We start from the raw sequence: 20,483 nt of genomic DNA, 5'->3' as shown, positions 1-20,483 counted from the left end.
TTTTTTTTGTATCCTTCTCTTTCCATTTATTTTCTTCGTTTTTCTCTTCATCCCTCTCCTTCACTCTTTTTCTTCATGTCTGTCTTATCCCTTCTTTTCTTGATTTGAATACCTTGTCGTTGTCTTCATTTTTCTTATTTATCCTTTATTTTTTTATTTCCCTAGTATCGTTTCTCAATTATTTCGTTTCCTTCACTTCCTCTTGTCTCTGCATCCATATTTTCCATCCCTCTTTTCAATATCTCTCTCATCCTCTCCTTATTTGTTTCTCGTTTTCATTCCCTTCGCTAACACATCAATCCCTTAGGAGGATAAACATGATTGATGGTCCATTAAGTCGTTTATTGTGCTCATTAGATCTTATTTATGCGGAAATTATCAAGCATTTCTTTCGCAGGTTACCAACACACACACACACACACACACACACACACACACACATAATATCAGTGTTTATTGCGTTGACCTAAACACAGGCAAAAAATTGGCCGTCGAAAGCTCCTCCTCCTCCTCCTCCTCCTCTTCCTCCTTCTCCTTCCTGTCTGGTTGTATTGAAGAGAAAGTTCCCATTGACTGTTCAGGAGGAGATGGAAGGGAAGGAAAAGGAATAGAAGGAGGAAGAGGAGAAGGAAGAATAACAGAAGTTGAAACATAGAAGGTGTATGAGGTTTGGCGATGAGTAGATGAGAAACAGAGTGAAGAAATTGGAAAGAAAAATTTAGGAAGAGAAATAAAAAAAAGGAAGAATAGGCAAAGAAGATGAAAGAGGATGATGGGAGATATAGGAGAGTTGTGTGAGGGATGGCGATGAGGGGCGAAGAGAGGATTAAAAGGAGGAGGAGGAGGAGGAGGAGGAAAAGTGTTACAGAAAACCTTAATTGAAAAGAAAACGAATCTATTGTTCATCAGCGGCTATGCTATCATTTTCTTCCCCTTCGTTTTCTTTCTTTCATTCTCCAAGACGGTCCCTCCGAGTCTCCGTGCTTCGGTAATAGGAAAACGTGCGGGGCAGCAGAAACCCCTTAGGGCATACGTGTCTTGAGGGGGGACGAGAACAGAAGAGGAAGGGGTATGGGGAGGACGAGGAAGGGAGAGAGAGGGAGCGTTCTATAAGGAGGCACAGGGTCATTCTTAAACATTTCGATCCCAAAGCTCACATATAAGACACGGTTTTCATAGGCGTTTAAGGCATTTCAAGGGGTAGTTTAATGACCCTGGTGATAGTTTGACCCTTCCTCTGTACCAAGAACCTAAGAAAACAGTCACGAGAACCTGATTGATCCATTTTTGGCTTTGAAAGTAATTGATATGAGAGGCAGGTACGTCTAAGTTTACCGACCATAGTTTTGGGCAGGGCATTCTCAGCGGTGGGTATAGCAAGGGTATTGGGTACGGGGGAGGGGGGGGGGGGCGCACTTTCTCCTCTTAGCATTTATTAGATTCCGGCTCATTGTGAAATGCGGCGTGCGATGCGTAGCTCTCTGTATAATGAGTTTTCTCTCTCCTCGAGTGGCACTTCCTCTTCCTTATGCTTCTCACGATTTTCTGAGCTCATTAATTAGAAAAAAAAAGTTCAGGGGAAGTTTTGTTGATGTTATTTGGTAGTTGTTATAGTTGTTGTTGTTATTGTTGTTATATTGTTGTTTGGAAGTTGTTATGCTTCCCGAAGACTTTTATTGGTAATGAGACTAAAGTAAAGAAAAAGATATAAGGAAAATTAAAAAAAGAATAAGCCACTAATTCGAGTCGGCTATTCTTTATTTATGTATTTTTATTTTTATTTTCCTATGGTTGGAGGTGGCAAGAAAGATTGAAAGTAAATAAAGAAATAGCCTCAATATACTGCTGGTGATAATAAAGCTGATGTAGCCATAAAGAAACATGTATACCTGCTTGGCTTTCTTTCCTACACACGTATCTACAATAAACTCCTCATCTCAGTGTAGAATGTAGCTGTGACTTCTTTCCACACACGTATCTACAATAACTCCTCATCTCGGTGTAGAATGTAGCATTGACACCTTTCCATACACGGCATAACAATAAAGTTCTCATCTCGGTGTGGAATGTAACAGTGACCCTAAAAAAAGGTTGGACTACACACATGCGGGAGAAAACGTTCCATTAGAGGGACAACTTGTGTGTAACTTTCCCTTGGGTGGACACGCTCGTTACGGAGAAACTCGAGACGGATTACCGACGTTCGGGAATGTTACAGTGAGGAACGAGAAAGGGAGGGAGGAGAGTACGAAGACAGGGAGGAAAGTATGAAGACAGGGAGGGAAGGAGGGAGGGAAGAAAGTAGGAAGCCAGAGAGGGAGACAGGGAGGGAAAACCGTGACTTATGGAGGAGGGGACAGGAGTGGCCGAGGATGGGTCTGCTATACTAAATAATTTGATGTTTGTTTGTTGTGGACGGGAAATGTAGAGGAAATACGGACCCCATACCTGCCGTTTTACCTGATTACTATTATTATCACTATTACATTTTCTATTATTGTTATTATTATTATTAGAGTGAAAAAATGGGAAATTGATATTATAAGCAAAAAAAAGTAGTTGAGTCGAAGGTACATAATCTAAAGAGAGAGAGAGAGAGAGAGAGAGAGAAGAAGACAAAAACGAGAAAAGAAAGTGGTATGCGAGACGCCGTGTGACCGTGATCGATATAGAACGATGGAGAAACTATTGACGGTAACGACGAGCTCAATGATGATGATGATGATGATGATGGCTGTTCTAATGGTGATCTTAGTGGCACCCGATGACAAGAGTTGGTGATGAAGGTGATGGTGATTATGGTGATGATGGTGGTGGTGCTTGTGGTGATGGTGCAGAGAGGCAGTGAGTGAGATTGCATGGGTGGTTTAAGTGGTGTTGAGGGTGGGGGGGGGGAGGGGGGGAGAGCAGAAGTTGGAGGAGGAGGAGGAGGAGGAGGAGGAGGTAGGTGAGTTGTCTTGGTATGAAGGTCGCCCACTCCCTCTCTCCTCACTTTCATTATTTTTCCTCTCTCTCTCTCTCTCTCTCTCTCTCTCTCTCTCTCTCTCTCTCTCTCTCCCCCCCCACCGGTATTGCAGAGTCACTTTTGTTTCCTATCACAATCGTCTCTTTCCGTTTGTCTGTTTGTCTGTCTATACGTCTCCGTTTATGTTCCTCCTTTGATCAGAATTTACTTATATGCAATGCGATCATCTGCAAATTTACACGTACTTTTTTTTATAATGTTTGTCTGTCCGTCCTCTTTATTTTCCACCATTTCCTCTTTTTCTTCTGCTTCTTCTTGTTTTTTTTTCTTGTTCATGTTCTACTTGTTGTGCCTCTTGTTCTTCTTGTTCTTATTCTTGTTTTTCTTGTTCTTGTTCTTGTTCTTCTTGTTCCTCTTCTTGTTCTTGTTCTTGTTCTTCTTCTTCTTGCACCTGTCATTTTTGCTTTTTCTTACCATTTTTTGTTTCGTAATTCCTTATTTGTCAAACTTAAATACTGACCTCCTCCAGCTTTCTGTTCCGGCCCTCTATTTTTTTTTCTATTGTCTTTTTTGTCGCTTTTCTTTTCCACATTTGCCCTTCTGTTTTCCATTATTTCCTTCGTCTCATTTGCTTTCCGTCCTATTAAACCATCCTTTATCCGCCTGTTCCGTTTTGTTTTCTTCTACTTCCATAATTTCCTAACTTCTCTTATTCTTGTTTGCTTTCTTGTCCTCGGTTGTTATCTTGATTTATCTGTTTTGGTCTCCGTCGTATCTTTTCCTCTATCTCTCTGTTTCCGTTTTGATTTATTTGCTTGTTCTGGCTATTTCGTTATTTTGCTTTCCCATTTTCTTTGTCTAATCACTTGCTTTCATTTATTATTCGTTGTCGTCCTCTTGTTCTGCATTTTTCTTCTGTTCGCTTTTATAACTTCGCTTCTTTTCTGTCTAATTATTTGCCCCTCATTCTACCATTCTTTCCCTTTCGTCCTTAATTTTCTTCCGTTTGCTTTCCTTTCTTCACTTACACTCATTGTCTATTCATTTGCTTTCCGGTTGTTGTTTTTTTTCATTTCTCTCTCCAAAACAGTAAATCGAAGAGGAAAACCTTAGTCTATATACACCAAGTCAAGTCATACGCAGCTTTGTGGAGGAGACACGGCAGAGGCGTGGTTTATGCGTGACACTGCTTGGAGCCAAACTAGAGAATGTAGAAATATTCGAAGTGCGTCGTCCTAATGGCTTTGTCCCTTGCAGGCTGCGGCGAGGGCTGGTTCGTGTGTGAGGACCGATCGGCCTGTGTGGCGCCAGACCTTCTGCAGGATGGTGTGCCAGACTGCTACGACGAGTCCGACGAAGGTAGGTTTTATTATTGTTTTATTTTTTTTTTTTTTTCATTGTGTGTGAATTTTACGATCAGTCTTGTTTATTGTTTGCTTGAATTTGCGGTTTCTTTTTTGTTATATTTTGTTGTTTTACCCACTTGTTCCTCTTTTTTATGTTCCTTCTTTTTCCTTCTCAATTCCTTTCACTTTCTCACTTCTTCACTTGATGACTAATTATTAATCTTTCCTTCAGTCCTTCATTTTTATTTTATTTTTATTTTAATCATCCTTTTTTTATTACATTTCCTCTTTACCTCTTAAGAAACCTATCACCCCCTCACTGATTTAACTTGCCTTATCACTCTTTATTTTTCTCTTTTTCCTCTTCTCGTACATTCTCTCCATAATTATAATTCTCTCTCTCTCTCTTCTTTCCTCTCTATACCCTACTGTGAACCTCTCTTCTTTGACCGTCCCTTAAGTCCTCGTCGTCCAGTAGCACCCCTTGCCTAATCACTCTTTACTTTTATCTTTTTCGTGTTCTCGTACATTCTCTCTATAATTATAATTCTCTCTCTCTCTTCTTTCCTCTCTATACCCTATTGTGAACCTCTCTTCTTTGACCGTTCCTTAAGTCCTCGTCGTTCAGTAGCTCCCCTTGCCTAATCACTCTTTACTTTTATCTCTTTCGTGTTCTCGTACATTCTCTCCATAATTACAATTCTCTCTCACACTTCTTTCCTCCCTCTACGCTACTGTGAACCTCTCTTCTTTGACCGTTCCTTAAGTCCTCGTCGTTCAGTAGCTCCCCTTGTCCCTTTGCCTTCCTCACTTAAAGGGGCTATCATACTGGGCAAAATTTCCGTGGATCTTCAGTCAAACCACGATTTCCGCTGGCGTGGTTCTCTTATTTCCGTGGTTTTCTGACATGTCCACAATCTTCCAAGGCTGTTGTAGATTTCACCGAAGGACGACGGTATTAAGGGGCTATTACACTGGCAAATTTTCCGTGGATCTTCAGTCAAACCACGATTTCCGCTGGCATGGTTCTCTTATTTCCGTGGTTTTCTGACGCGTCCACAATCTTCCAAAGCTGCGGTAGATTTCACCGAGGGACAACAGTATTACTCACCATCATCATCATCACCAATAACAAGAAACATATGAGAACCACGCCAGCGGAAATCGGGGTTTGACTGAAGATCCACGGAAAATTTGTCCAACGTAATAGTCCCTTAAGTGAGGAGGCTAAGGGACAAGGGCAGCTTACTTACCTTACCCTTAGTCTGTCACTCTTACCCCTCTCACCCTCTTCTTATCCTCGCACCACACAGCCTCCTTACCCTTATCCCATCCCCAACGGTGCCAGATTGTCGTACTCAGCCTCTTATATTTACCAACTTCCGACCTCAAAACTGTCTCCTGGGCCCCAATGACTAGATTCATTTTTATTTATCGTTAAAATAGTTATTTCTTGATGTTTCTTGGCAATAGTTAGGCGTCAAAAACCGGTAAATACTATGCTCTGAGAACGATAATCCCTCACCATCTCCCCCATTTCTGCCCATCCCTCCCATTTCTGCCCATCCCTCACCATCTTCAGTGCCATCTCGTAACTCTAACACTGCCCCTTTTCCTCATTCATCCCCCTTACCTTCTGTCACCCATCACCTACCCCCTCCTTCACCCCTGCATCACCCTTAACACCTCCCCCTTTCCTTACCCCTTCCCACACCTCCTCACCACCTCCAGTACCACCTCAACACCCAGCACTGCCTTACCACACCACCTTATTCACCTCCCCCTTCCTCTTCGTCACCCATCACCTACCCCATTCCCCCTTCACCCCTGCATCACTCCTAACACCTCCCCTTCCCCCCAGTGTGCGAGGAGTGGCAGCATGAGTGTCTCTGTGGCTTCCCCCGCTGCATCCCCTTCTCCTCGGTGGGGGATGGTCACTCAGATTGCCTCGAGGAGTCTGATGAGTGTGAGTATATCGTCATCATCATCATCATCATCACTTGTATAACCATCATCACCATCACCACAACTACCATATACTTTACATTAATTTAACGTATTAGGTCAATTAAACACGATCACCCACATTCAGATAAACTCATAAATTGATAGATAGATAGATAGATAGATATTTGAACAGCAAGTCACATTATACATTTACAAACACACACCTGCATACCAACACAACTCCACATATGCAACACACCTCCAACACGCACACATACATCAGTAGGAAAGAAAAGGAAAAGAGAGAGAAGGATAGACCACCACACTCCTTTACAGCACCACTCCACACTCCTGCAGAACACCTTTACCATACAACACACACACACACACACACACACACACACACACACACACACACACACACACACACACACACACACACACGGGAGAAAGTACGGTAGCCACTATCCAAATTTTCATCCTCGCTTTTTCTTTCAACTTCTTCCTCTCTTCGCTTTTTCTGGTTATCGGTACACAATCCACACCTGTTATGTCCACACCTGCATACCTTGGCAGACACCACCACAATCCCTTACCACGCCACAACACACACTTTCCGTTCACCACCACCACAGACCACATGCAGCACAGGGAAGAATACAAGAACCCACCACGCTCATACGAACACTGTAAGACCTCATTTTTCCCTCGGTGTCCCCTCCCACAGTGTCCATCGATAAGAGCACCTACATCTGCCCTCCCGAGGTGTCCGAGGAGCAGGAGCTGAGACGGAGAAGGAGGAAGAGGCAGCTTGAAGGTAGTGTTCGTGGTACCCGTTTCTTCTACTTCTTCTTCCCCTTCATCGTCTTCCTCTTTCCTGTTTCATCCTCTCTGTTTCCTTCCCACTCGTTTCGTTTTTCTTCCTCCACTTTGATTTTATGAGTTTTAATGTTTTTTTTTATATTTCTTGTTTTCGTTCTATTTTTTTCTCATACTTCTTTTTTTACTCTCTCTCTCTCTCTCTCTCTCTCTCTCTCTCTCTCTCTCTCTCTCTCTCTCTCTCTCTCTCTCTCTCTCTCTATCTATCTACCTTTTTATCTATCTCGTTATACCTCTTTTTTATTTTAACGATACCAGCAAGTTTATGGTTCCATCAGTGACTTTGTTGAACTTTACCGAATTGAACTTGAGTCTATTCTGTGTGATTCAGTTTTTAAGCCTTTTTTTATGTTCTTACCAAAACTATATATTTTTTTCTTTTGCACGATGATTCAGTCACTGTTTTCACTTTTGCCTCACTCTTTTTATTTTTATTTTTTATTTATTTATTTTGCCCGTGAACTCATTTAGTGTTAAGAGAGACAGCTTAATGACTGATTGACAGACATTGAACACCAGACAGGATGGACGAGAACACTTGACTGATTGACAGATTGATTCATTGACTACTGACAAAATACAATATTCCCTTGACCTATCTAAGCACGCAGCCTCACGAATCTGCCGGTTACTTTATATTGATCAAATAATTGAATAATTGAAATGCAAATATATTCACTCATTCATTTCTGTGGAGTGAAATAGTAATTAACAGAAGCACTGGAAATTTTAACCCACAAAATCTGATGTATATAATTGAAAAACACGTAAATATTTCGTACTGAACAGTTAAAGATCAATAGTTTTTTCTTATATGCACAATGAGAGAAAGGCTTAGTTGAACGGTTTGCAGAAATGAGAGGGAAAAAATCATTGCTTGCTCCCCGCTGACCCTGCGCACCGTATGTCTTTGGTGCCGTGTTCCTTAACTTTTGTTCAGCATCTCCTTTTATTTTCTAACTGTCGATTGATCTTTTGTTTGTATAAGTAATGTAAAATATCTATACATCTGTCATTATATTGTCGTGTCGGGGAACAAACCTCATGCTGGCTGCGTGCTTTCTTTTGTGTTCATTATTTTTGTCTTCATGACCAACCACTGACCCGCCGAGAGGCCTTATAATTAAGGCTCTGGGCGGGGCAGGGCAGGTCAGATCATCTCCACTTCCATGTCCTGTCATGTCATTCACACACACACACACATACACACACACACACACACACACACACACACACACACACACACACACACACACACACACACACACACACACACACACACACACACACACACACACACACACACACCTACCCATCCCCCCCACACGCCCCCCTCACCACACACACACACACACCTACCCATCCCCCCCACACGCCCCCCCTCACCACACACACACACACACCTACCCATCCCCCCCACACGCCCCCTCACCACACACACACACACCTACCCATCCCCCACACGCCCCCCCACACACACACACACACCCATCCCCCACACGCCCCCCTCACGACACACACACTCACACCTACCCATCCCCCCCACACGCCCCCCCTCAACACACACACACACACACCTACCCATCCCCCCCACACGCCCCCCCTCACCACACACACACACACACCCCCCCCCCCCCCCACACACCCACACACACACACACACACCCACCCACCCCCCCACGCACCCCCACACACACACTCACACACACTTCTTCTCCCTGTCACTTTCAATATTCTGGATGAGTTTCATACTGATAAAACAACCAGAGCTTTAGATACAGGACCTTACTCCTTCCTCCCTCCCCTCCCCCCTCCCTCTCCCTCATGCTCCACCGTCACTATCTCCACAACCACTTTAACCCTCACCATTACTTCCTTAATCTCCTCCGCAACCAACACTACCCCACCATCCACTACCCCACCATCCTCACCACTTACCTCTACCCCACCATCCTCACCACCCACCACTGACGCACGCCACCCACCACTGACACAGACCAGCGACCTGTGGAAGGCTTGAGAAGAGTGTTGATTGGGGAGGAAGGTCCCCTAGGCCCCATCACCTCCACCGTCAACACCTTCATCAACTCTGGCACGACCTCCGAGTACGTGACTCGCGTCCACGGGACCCGCATCGACGGACACTACACACAGCTGACCTCCACCTCCTCCAGGGTGTTCTACGCCCTCCCAACCAATCTGTGGGATAGCCGGCCGGAGGGGCTGATCTCCTCCAGCCTGAACACACGCGTGACTGACGCAGCCACCACCTTGTACACCACACGATACTTACGGACGCACATTGACGGGACTTATGCCCAATTGATTGAGACAGCAAGCGACATTCACTCAAACCCTGCCTCCCTCTCCACAGCTCCCCTCAGCATCCCCGTGCAGGGCACCTTCTTTAGCCAACCCTCAGATGGCCACTCAAAAGCACACGTGCAGGTGAGCCTGAAGGACACCGCCCTCAGCCCCAGCTCGGTGGCGGACGAGGTAGTGATGCTGACTGGGACGCAAGGCAAGTTTATCAAGGACGGTCCCTCCCATGCCACCACTTTCAGTGTCTTTACCGGCACGTACGTCAAGGACCTCCGCACTTATCTCTTCTTCTTTGGGAACACCATCCTACCTCCTTCACCAGGGATGGCGACACCTGAGCTGATTACCAAGACCCACACGGAGGTGGTGGTGCGGAAGGGCGGAGACCAATCCAAGATCATGGTGGACATGAACAAGGACCTGGAGGTCATCATGCCCTCCAAGACACAGATGATGGACTCAACGAAGGCACCCGACCTTCTGATGGGAGAGGGCGTGATGGACGGCCGTGTGATGGGCGGAGTCTTTATCGAGGGCTCAGAAGGTTTTGATATGGAGGGGACGCAGATGAGTGAATCTGGGAAAACCAGCATGCTGGCCGTCACCATCACCCGGCCCATGTCCAACACTGTCACGTTGCAGCCCTCGTCGACACTGCCCGCTGAAGAGGTTACTGTTCTTACCATGGCTGATAAGCTCGGTCTCACCCACGACGTGGATAACGAAATCGAAGGGACTTTACTGCGCGCCCGCAAGGCGAGGATCTCAGGTGGGGAGATTATTGCTGACCTTCGCACGTCTCGGCCACTAGAAGTCAACCTTCCAACATATACCGTCGGTCACTCTAATCTGCCTCTTGAACAGGTGCTCGGCTTTAGCAAGAATGGAGGAAGGACCACGGAAACGTCTGTGGAAAAAACTGTCAGCGAGAAGCACCAGGAGTCCAACCAGCGTGCAGCAAAGTCCGTGTCTGATATTCGAGAGAGATTCAATCTGGAGCGTGGCGGCGAGGACTCTGACCTCCCCACCGTCACTTACGTAGGCTTTGCTGACTTCGTCACTACCATCGCCAACACTGTGGTGGTATTTACGCCTCGCTCAGATACGCCCAATAAAATTATTAAACCTTCAGTGTCCAAAACTCGAGAGGCGCAGCCACCCACCGCCTTCAATCCATCACCTGTAGGGACCCCCACGTCGCCGACCACCCTTGCCCCGCGCCTCGCTTCCTCCAGGCACACTGAGGAGGACATCATCGCGGGCTCGCCCACTGATGCCTTCGGCTTGCAACCATCCGTGCACCACAGTGGTGAAAAATCGAAAATGGAGGCCCAGATTGTAACGCCGACTAGTAGAACATCGTTAAGGGGTGACCAAGAAGAGGCCTTGGTGGAAGACCTTCCGCCTCCCGTGTTTTCCACTGTCTCCACAAAAAGGTACAACACGATTGACCTGTACCCAACGGGGCTGGTGTCATATATTGGTGGAACCATTGTTCGTGACGACATGAGGACCCTGTTGACGACCTACGTGTACGGAACATATATTCAGGGTCAGTACGCCCAAGTCGTGCAGAGTACCTCGAGCATCTTCTATCTAGTTTCACGTTCAACACTCCCGGACGTGCAGGTTACTCCACCCGTGCAGCCTGTGGCGGCCACACACAGCCCACAAGCACCAGAACTGACTACTGAGTTCAGTGACATCTACGATTACGACTATGAGGGCTCCACAACTGAGCTTGGTCCTGTGGAAGATATCGTTGACAATGCCCTCGGCAGGTCAGTGGGTTCCAATCCTGATCAACAGCTTATCGTGGACACCGCGGACGAGAAGCCTGTCTCTGAAGAGCCCGAACCCGCGACCCCACAGCCGCCAGAGGAATCCAGTGAAGATTTCACCACACTTACATACTACACAACCTACTTTACTGACGGAGTCACGTCTGTCGCTACCCGATATGAGACTTCCTCAGTTTTCCTTCCCTTCTTTGGGCTGCAGGACACCACGACAGAGTCAGACCCAACGCCCGTCGACGAGGAACTGGAGCCAACGCAAGTGTCTCCCGTTCACCTCACCACCTACACGTACTACACCACCCTTTTCGTTGACGGCTCTACTCAGGTGTCTAGCAGAATCGAGGTACTCACTAAGGAGACTGATGATACCTCTTCTTCTTTGACCCCCTCCTTCCTCGCCCCCACACCGACTGTAGCCCCGGTTCAGCCTCTTCTCACCACTACTCTCTCAACCACCACTGCTCTGCCAGGCACCACTGAAGACACTACAGAGAGTCCTGCAGTTGAGGAGGACCTAGCAGTAATAGAGGCCATCAGCGTGGATGAGCCTGCCCCTACTACAGAGTCATTTATAGAATCAATGTCTGAGAGCATGTCAGAGTCTTCTACAGATTCATCAGGTCAAGATGTAACCGAAGGGCCTAAAGCAGCTTTGGAGTCATCCCTGAACCCTGAGGATGAGGTGAATGCAGCCTTCTTCCCTCGCACTTACTACACCACCTACACTTACTTCACCACCTATTATCGCGCCGGCAGCTCGTCCATTGTGAGCAGCCTTGAGACACTGACCAACGTGGTGACGGACCCCAGCGACCACGACCAGCACCAGACCCTCACCCCCGTGGTGCCCACTTACCCCGTCACCTACTACACCACATACACCTACTGGACAACCTTCTTCAAGGGCACTTCTACCATCTCCACCAGCTCCGAAAAGACTCTATCAAATGTAGTCACTCCTGCAGTCAAGGAAACGGCTACACCCGTGGCACACGGAGAGCCGATCCCTGTGATGGATGCTTCTCCCACCTCTGCCACCTCACCGGCGGCCACTACCGCCACTATCACCGCTGTGACTCCCACTCCCGCGGTTACCACCTTCTACACCACTTACACCTACTACACTTCCACATATGTGGGAGACAAGACCATCGTTAACAGTCGCCTCGAAACTATAACCAATGTAGTCTCGTCCTCGTTCTTGCCGGGTGGTGTCAGGCCGCCCGTCACACTGGACAACGTGTTTGGCTTCGGCACCACCACCACCGCAGCGATCACTCCATCCTCTGGGGTGACGTTGCCGCTGAATCTTTTCGGCTTCGATGAAACTACAGCTTCAAAATCTGAAGCAACTCTGCCTTTAGATCTATTTGGCTTTGGAGTAACAACCACTTCATCTCTTGAAGAAACTCGACCACAGTTTCCAACTAAAACTAAATCGACAGGACTTATCTCCACCATTCGAGGAAGCACCGTAGTAGACGGAACCACCACTATTTTCTCCACCAACATCATAGGCACTGTGGTAGATGGGCTTTACGCACAGATTCAGTCCACTACTAGCATAGTGATTCCACCAACGTCCGGGGTGGTTCCCATCTTTGAAGACAGGGACGCCTCTCCAACATTGCCTTCCTTCTTCTTGCCCACCACAGCCATCTCGGATGATTCACATGCCACCATTGACCCTGCCAGTGGCATTGGAAGGGAAGCTGAAGTGGAAGTTCCAGCAGTATTCGCCACGCCAACGCTGGAATCATCGTTGCAGGCTGAAGTCACAGACACCACACCTCAGGACGAAGCAACCGAAGCTCTGCCCTCAGAAGCGACAACGGAGGAGTCTGAAAAGGCCTCACCAACGAGCGTCTCCAACCCCAAGTCCAAGCCAACTAGTCGGAATAACTTCCCAGTGCGTCCTTCTGGTTCCAGGCGACGGCCGGACTTTTTGCCCTTCTTGAGACGCACAAACTTCCGCTCTGCCACAATCACTCGGGACGGCCTTACCCCCACCGTCACCGCTACTCCGGCCGACGCTGCTGGAGATGACGACGACGACACCGCATCAGTTAATCGTCCTTTCCGCTTCGGGTTCTTGGACATCACCACCGACACCACCACCACCGACACCGACACCGACACCGACACCACCACCACCGACACCGACACCGACACCACCACCACCACCACCACCTCTCGCGACTCCGCAGCACCATCCTCCGTTCGCTTCCGTTTCCAATCATCTAAGCCAGGTGGCCCTAGAAGTTCTTCTCGCCCTGGCCTTTTCGGTCCATCAAGCGTTAGGGGCAGTTCCCCAGGGTTCCGTTTCGGTGCTAGCAGTCCTGGCGCTTTCCCGGGCGCTAGTAGCCCTGGAGGATTCAGATTCGGTGGCACGCGATCTTCGGTATTCCCAGGGTCAACAAGGAGTGTTAAACCCACATCTGTCTTCCCAACGCTGGCCACCACTGCCGCTCCTGACTCCGACTTAGATCCGCTTGAGGAGGAGACACTACTGGAAGAACCTGAAATTGAGGAGGAGGTGTCAGATACTGATGCCCCTTCAGTGAACTTCCGTCCTTTCAGCTTCCGTCCAAGAAAAGCACCATCCAATGATCCACACACAAGGGCATCGGTGCCGTTCTCTCTGTTGAATCGTCGCCCTGATGTTCCACCTACCAGAAGGGAAAGCACACCCAGTCGGTTCTCTCCAGCACCCAAGAAATCTGTCGCGAACAACCCCGAAGATGCGCTGGACAAGAAGAGGACCACCACTCCTCGCCCCACACCTAGCCAGCGTCTGAATCGCTTGAGTCCAGAAGAACGTAGACGCAATCGCATCCGGCAGAGTAGACCTGATCTCTCCAAACTTTTTGCTCGGAGGAACCCTTTGAATAAGGATCTTGACAACGAAGCCACTGACGTAGACCTGGTATATATTGATCCCACTGGAGGATTCGTGGAGGATGCGGAAGTAGCTCTTGTGAGGAAGAAGCGTCAGACCACTCCATTTGGAATGCGAATGACGTCACGGGGCGCCACAAGGGTCTCCAGAGCCCGTTCCAGAGACTCGTTGCCCCTCCCTCCGCCCGCTTCCTCAAGGTTCTCCAGACAACGTCCAGCAGCCACGCCAGTCGAGTCAGAAGATACCAGCCAACAGTTTACGTTAAGGAGCGGCACGAGGCCTGGACGGGGAAGAACTCCGGCAGCAACCCCAGCAACCCCAGCAACCCCTGCTCCCCCTGCCCCTGCCCCCCCACCAACACCTAACAGAAGGGCCACAGCTGCCCGTCAGGCTCAGAGGGCGACAAGGCCCTCGACCAGCCGCACCACTCTCCCTGCCAGGCCCCGCGGACCCTCCAGGACACGGGACACTGTGCCGCTGGGCAACATTCCTGGCCGCGGCCTCAGAAGGCCAGCTACTGACAACAATTTTCGCACGTCCAGCAAGTTTGCTCCTCGTACCCCCACGGGCCCCGTCAGGAGGCCACCCGTCAGGAGAACGACCAACACCAATACTGATACCAATCGAAAACGTCTACAGACCACCACTAATTCTAATCCCATCAAAGAGTTCCGCAACCGACCGGCTCCCCCAGTCACAACAGAGCCGCCACCAATCTTCCCCAGTGATGATGGCAGCTTCTTGATTCAGGACGAATTGACGGTGACTCGCGAGGTGCCGGTGAAGGCCACCATTCCCTTGATAGAGGACGGTGAGACGATTATGAAGGAGGTGATCACTGCCTCATACAAGACTGAAGTTCTTCAGCCAGACCAAATCACTCAGACTGAAATAGATGGTTCGATTCGCCTGTTTCTCAGCAGTGTGGAGAGCGAGAAAATGGTTACTAAATATGTAATAAATCCTGTCAACACCACTACTGTCACCCACACACCCACTTTTGTTAGCGGCCGTCGCACTTCGACCGCCGTCATCCTTCCCACCACTGCTTACAGTATTGTGACCATCACTCAGACTAAGGGGGCGGGCGGTGAAATACAGCAGCTTCTTCAACTGCTTCTAGGTCAGCAGCAGCAGCCACAAAACCCCTTCCTGGCAGCCTTTGGTCTAGGTGGACAGCAAACCCCAAGATACATCACTCATACTAACACCTTCGTTACCACTGTAACTAACGTAGTATCTACCGCCATCCCCATCATCTTCCGTGGCAAGCCTGTCCACACCACACTTGTTGAGTCTCAGATAGAGGTGGTGACGGCCACAGAATTCAGCACGGAAACCGTTCTCGCCGCACACACTGCCCTTCCCTTCGGGAACCCTGCCCCCATCAATCCACTACTTCCGCTCTTGTTTCAAGGACAATTACAACAGCAGACTGCACAGAACAGGCCGTCCAGAGAACCGTCAAAGGCTGACCCACTCCTGCTGGAACAATTGCTCAAGCAAAAACGCAAGGAAATTAAGTTAAAACAATCAGAATTCAGGCAACCGTCTCCCCCTACACCAGAGCCAGTTCAGACTTCTGTGGTGACCATGTATGTCTCTGGGCGCCGGCCTGGTGAGTTCTCAACTGTGCTTTCCACTGTATTTCTCTCCGGCGAGGGCACACGCAGGAAACGGGGCTCATACAAAACTAGGGGAGCAGAGGCCACTGTGTTGCCTCACTTTATCGAAACAGACAAAGGCTTGTTTGAACTACCCGATGCTTACTCAGAGGACGACGTGGACTGGTTCGTTATGTCCGCCATGAACGAGATAGATGTTAGCGGGGTCACGAAAGTTACTCCCGCCCTGGACTCCATTCTCGGTGACCTTGCTCAGGACTACTACCAGACTGTAGCGCCGCGAAATAACGGAACTCACTCCTTCAACACTTCGCCTTTTTTATGGGCGGGCCCCGCTGAGTTTGCCCCACTCAAGCGGAATGTCCGGAGCGCACAAAGGGGCAATATTGGGGAACCCAAGGCACGTAAAATCGAGGACGGGACGCTCCAACAGATTGTAGCAGACGATGACGAGAAGCGTCTCTCCTTAGGACCGCTAGAGGTAGCAGGAGACCTCAGCCCTGAGCAAGTGCTGGCTCCCACCACCTATTACACTACCTTCACTTACTACACTACTCTTGTTGACGACGCCGGCAATGAGTTCATTCAGAGCTCTGAGGAGACTCTCACCCAGTTGGCTACCAACGGCAATGTGGTACTCGATGATTTTACCAAAACTCCTCAAGAGGAGGAAGAGGATATCGTACAGGAGAAATTCACGCTAGAGGACGCCATTGTTCCCGGCAAGCCGCGGCCTGTCCCTGACCCTGTTTTCACAGAGCCGCCACCGCCGTTCGGGCCTGTGATTCGGCACCGCTTGCCTGATCCTGATTTCGACTCGGAACCTAATCCTCCTCCTTCTCCTCCTCGAGGCAGTGGGCAGCGGCGCCGAGTGCCAGGGGGAAACCGATTGGAGTCCTCTTTCCTAGAGTCTGAGCTGCCGGAGTTGCAAAGGCCTCGCCGTATCGTGTTGACCAGGAAGCGGCCGGTAGTCCAGAGCCCCGAGAGCCACATTCGGACGGTGGTGACCCGCCGCCGGCCCGTTAACCAGTTGGACGACAGTCCAGCCAGCTCGGTGGTGGAAAGCACGCCAGAGGAAGCTTTACACTTGGAAATCGAAAGAGAGCATCTCATTGAGGATTTTCAAAAGTTAAATCCTTCTGTAGATGATGTTTCCACTAGACCGACACACGAGGTGATGGAAATTGAAGAGCAAGATCGTGAGGAGGAGGTGGCAGGACAACCGGGTAACAGCCGCCGCGTGCGAGTCACTGTCACCAATCGACGTGCTGTTCAGCTCACCAGAACCGCAGAGGCCGACAAAACCATGACGTTGTCAGGGGGGCGGCGCCGCGTGGTGGTGACCCGCCGCTTGCCTCAACCCACCGTTGTGGCCAGCCCTTTGCGACCTGTCGTAGCAACGGTCAGCACCTACTACACAATTTACTCTTACCTGTATTCACTCTACGAAAGGAACGATCTGGTGTCAGTGTCTACGCGAGAGGTGACTGTGTCCAATGAGGTAGAACCAACAGCAGTATCAGTGCTGCCCACCTTCCAGACTGGAATGACGGCCAGTGGTCTGTACACGGTGGAAACCGGCAGCACTGTGGCCACTCTCGGTGAACGCGTCTTTCAGTCCCTTACTACCCAAATCTTCCTCTCCTCGGCAACTCTCATAAATCTTACACCCGAGGCAATTAAGGAAAATGCTCAGACTCCTCAAACATCAGAAGCTTCTCATCCTCCTTCATCCGTTCCCGGTATCTTGCAGTCCTCTTTAGCCGAGGATGATGTGGTGCTGTCCACCGACACGCCTTTTATTACTACCAGCAGCTTCAGAGCCACGCGGGAACGTAGTCAGAAAACGTCAGAAAAACAACTTCCAGACTCCACTCCGCTAACTCACCATGATGTTACGACTGTTCCTGAGAGCCTGACGCCCTCACGGGGTGGCGTTAGAGGAGGTGGCCGAGGGACTGTGAGATTTGCCTTTACCCGTCCAAAAGTAAAGGTCACAGTAACCAGACGACGCCCTGTTGCGTCAGGCACTCGTGAACCCGCTCCTGCCGCTACCCCGGCCCGTGAGGTCTCCCCGGCCATCGCCCCAACTCGTCAGTTCACCCCAACTCACCAGTTCTCTCCGGGCCTCACCCCAACCCGTCAGCTGTCTCCGGGCTTTACTCCAACCCGTCAGCTCACCCCAACCCATCATCTCTCTCCTGGCTTCTCTCCAATCCGTCATCTCTCTCCGGGCTTCTCTCCAACCCGTCAGCTCTCCCCGGGCTTTACTCCAACGCGTCAGCTCACCCCAACCCGTCAGACCTCTCCTGCCCTCATCCCTACCGGTCAGGCCTCTCCTGCCCTCACCCCAACCCGTCAGACATCTCCGGCCCTCACCCCAACCCGTCAGACCTCTCCGGCGTTCATCCCTACCGGTCAGGCCTCTCCGGCCCTCATCCATACCGGCCAGACCTCTCCGGCCCTCATCCATGCCGGTCAGGCCTCTCCGGCCCTCATCCATACCGGCCAGATCTCTCCGGCCCTCATCCCTACCGGTCAGGCCTCTCCGCCCCTCATCCATACCGGCCAGACCTCTCCGGCCCTCATCCCTATCGAGCAGGCCTCTCCGGCCCTCATCCATACCGGCCAGACCTCTCCGGCCCTCATCCCTACCGGTCAGGCTTCTCCGGTCCTCATCCATACCGGCCAGACCTCTCCGGCCCTCATCCATACTGGCCAGGCCTCTCCGACCCTCACCCCAACCCGTCAGACCTCTCCGGCCCTCACGCCAGTCCGTCAGCTCTCCTCAGTCCTCACCCAGGACACTCCTGAGGACTTTTCGGTAGCGAGAATTCCAACAGAGTCTGAAGTAGAAGTACCTGCCGAATTTGACCTGGAGGACCCTGAGTTCTTTGAGGACGAAGTATCTCCGCCATCTGAACGACCATCCACAGGTTCTAGATTCCGATTCTCTCAGGAGCGTACCAGCCCAGCTCCTCCAGTTGAAGATGACAGTTTCATTTTAACTCCAACTGAAGGACCTATTGTGGAGGAGGAAGCAGAGGTTACCACGACTCCCAAGCAGCCCGTCACACCTGTCCCGACTCCTGTTCGTCCAACGAGGCCTCCTAGGTCATCGATTCGAAGGGACGACATTCCAATCATCCGCCGGCCTTCACGGCCCTCACGGCCCTTCGTGAGACAGCAGGTCACCCCGGAAACCACTCCCGCCACAGACCCACGGTTGAGATTCACCCCTACGCCTCTACCAAAATCCGAGCCCTCTGAAGCTCCACCAAAGTCTGAACCCACTCTTCCTTCACCAACAACTGAGCCCTCTGAGCTGTCTCTAAAATCTGAACCCTCTGAGGCACCACCAAAGGACACTGTTGAGCAGCCAGCCGATGACGAGTACCTGTACGAGGATTACGACAATGACTATTATTATTACGACGAGGAAGGGGAGAGCCCGGGAGTGCTGGTACCAGAACAAGAGCTCCCACATCCCGAGGAACAACCATCGCAGCCCGAGGTCCAGCCACCACGTCAATCACCGCCTCAACTTGCCCTCCCTGAGTCAGGGCCAAGTTTCTTGGGGCCCTCAATAACTGAGACCCCTACAAGCACCTTGGATATCCTCGCACCGGGTGTCACGCGTGAGCCTGATACCGCTCTGGATGCCGACCAAACAGAAGCCCCCGCCATTCCACCCCCCGGCCTCGTGTACACCACATTCGCCACCACCACGCTGCTGCCGATCCTGGGAGGGGAGCGCTCCATCACCCTCACCATCATGACTTCCTCCCTCACCACCCCCTCCATCACTCTGCCTTTCTTCAACACTGTCTCCCCGTCGCTGAATGAGCACTCGCCCACCACCCCCACCGTGCTACCTTCCCCCTCCGCCCTCCCACCATCCCTCGAACCTTCCTCTCCACCTGGTGATGACACCCAGACTCCTGTGGTGGTCGACCCACTTCCTGAGGTCACCTCCCCCACCGCACCAGCCCATCCAGAGTCCTCCTTTGGTAAGTTGCACCACCCGCTTATAGTAGATCCCCCAACCCCCCACCTTTGTGTTGCCGACCCTAAGGGGGAGGTATGAGTCAGGTGCCTTGCATCGCTCCCCTGGTGGAAACTCTTCTCCAGGGACGGGCACACACCTGACCATCCAAACCTTTCTGGGGTATCGGAACACAAACGGGTGCACTAACAGCTGTCTCTTGGTTTACTAATAATGTAGGACGAGGCCACCACACGCCTCCCTTCAGTAGTCTGTCTGTATTTTTTGTCCTGGTATGTGTGGCCCAGACTCGGCCTGTCCATGTGCGTGCCAGCATGCTCTAGACCCACAGGCTGGCCACCATTGCCTTCCTCTTGTGTGTCCTTACTAACTGTTCTTCTTACGCCTACCGCCACAGCCGAGTCAGCACGTTGCTCGTGCCATAGGAGACTAACCAAACTGTATTTATTTTTGTGTTTGTCAGGCTGATGTAGGGTGTTATCAGGTTAATTAAGTGTAATGTGAATTACAGATACACGGCTGTGAACAGTCTTTTCCGATGCTGAAAGACTGTACTTCTCGGGGTATCAGATTCACGGCCATCTCTGAAAGCCCGGAGCTTCTTTAGGTGTTTTCAAGTAGTTGTTCTTCGAAAGGTTGACAGATAATTGGAGGAGTGACAGTTCAGTAAATAAATAAATAAAATAAAATAGATG

The 20,483-nt window shown here is 50.1% G+C and overlaps 1 protein-coding gene across 4 annotated transcripts in view; it reads left to right on the top strand.

The window, feature by feature from the left end:
• Positions 1 to 20,483, top strand: part of LOC127010435 (uncharacterized) — a 150,060-nt gene that overhangs the window by 111,915 nt on the left and 17,662 nt on the right. For 3 of the 4 annotated variants that reach the window (XM_050884583.1, XM_050884585.1, XM_050884582.1), the window contains exons 3-6: positions 4,223 to 4,324; positions 6,173 to 6,277; positions 6,986 to 7,075; positions 9,134 to 19,792. In XM_050884583.1, the coding sequence (XP_050740540.1) occupies positions 4,223 to 4,324; positions 6,173 to 6,277; positions 6,986 to 7,075; positions 9,134 to 19,792 (10,956 nt within the window). The remainder of the gene's footprint in view (positions 1 to 4,222; positions 4,325 to 6,172; positions 6,278 to 6,985; positions 7,076 to 9,133; positions 19,793 to 20,483) is intronic. The other variant, XM_050884586.1, reaches the window with a different exon arrangement.

This window comes from Eriocheir sinensis, chromosome 43 (assembly GCF_024679095.1).
Source record: "Eriocheir sinensis breed Jianghai 21 chromosome 43, ASM2467909v1, whole genome shotgun sequence".
In the NCBI taxonomy this organism is placed as follows: Eukaryota; Metazoa; Arthropoda; class Malacostraca; order Decapoda; family Varunidae; genus Eriocheir; species Eriocheir sinensis.
The sequence above is the reverse complement of the archived record's forward strand: the minus strand, read 5'-3'. Positions and strand labels throughout refer to the sequence as shown.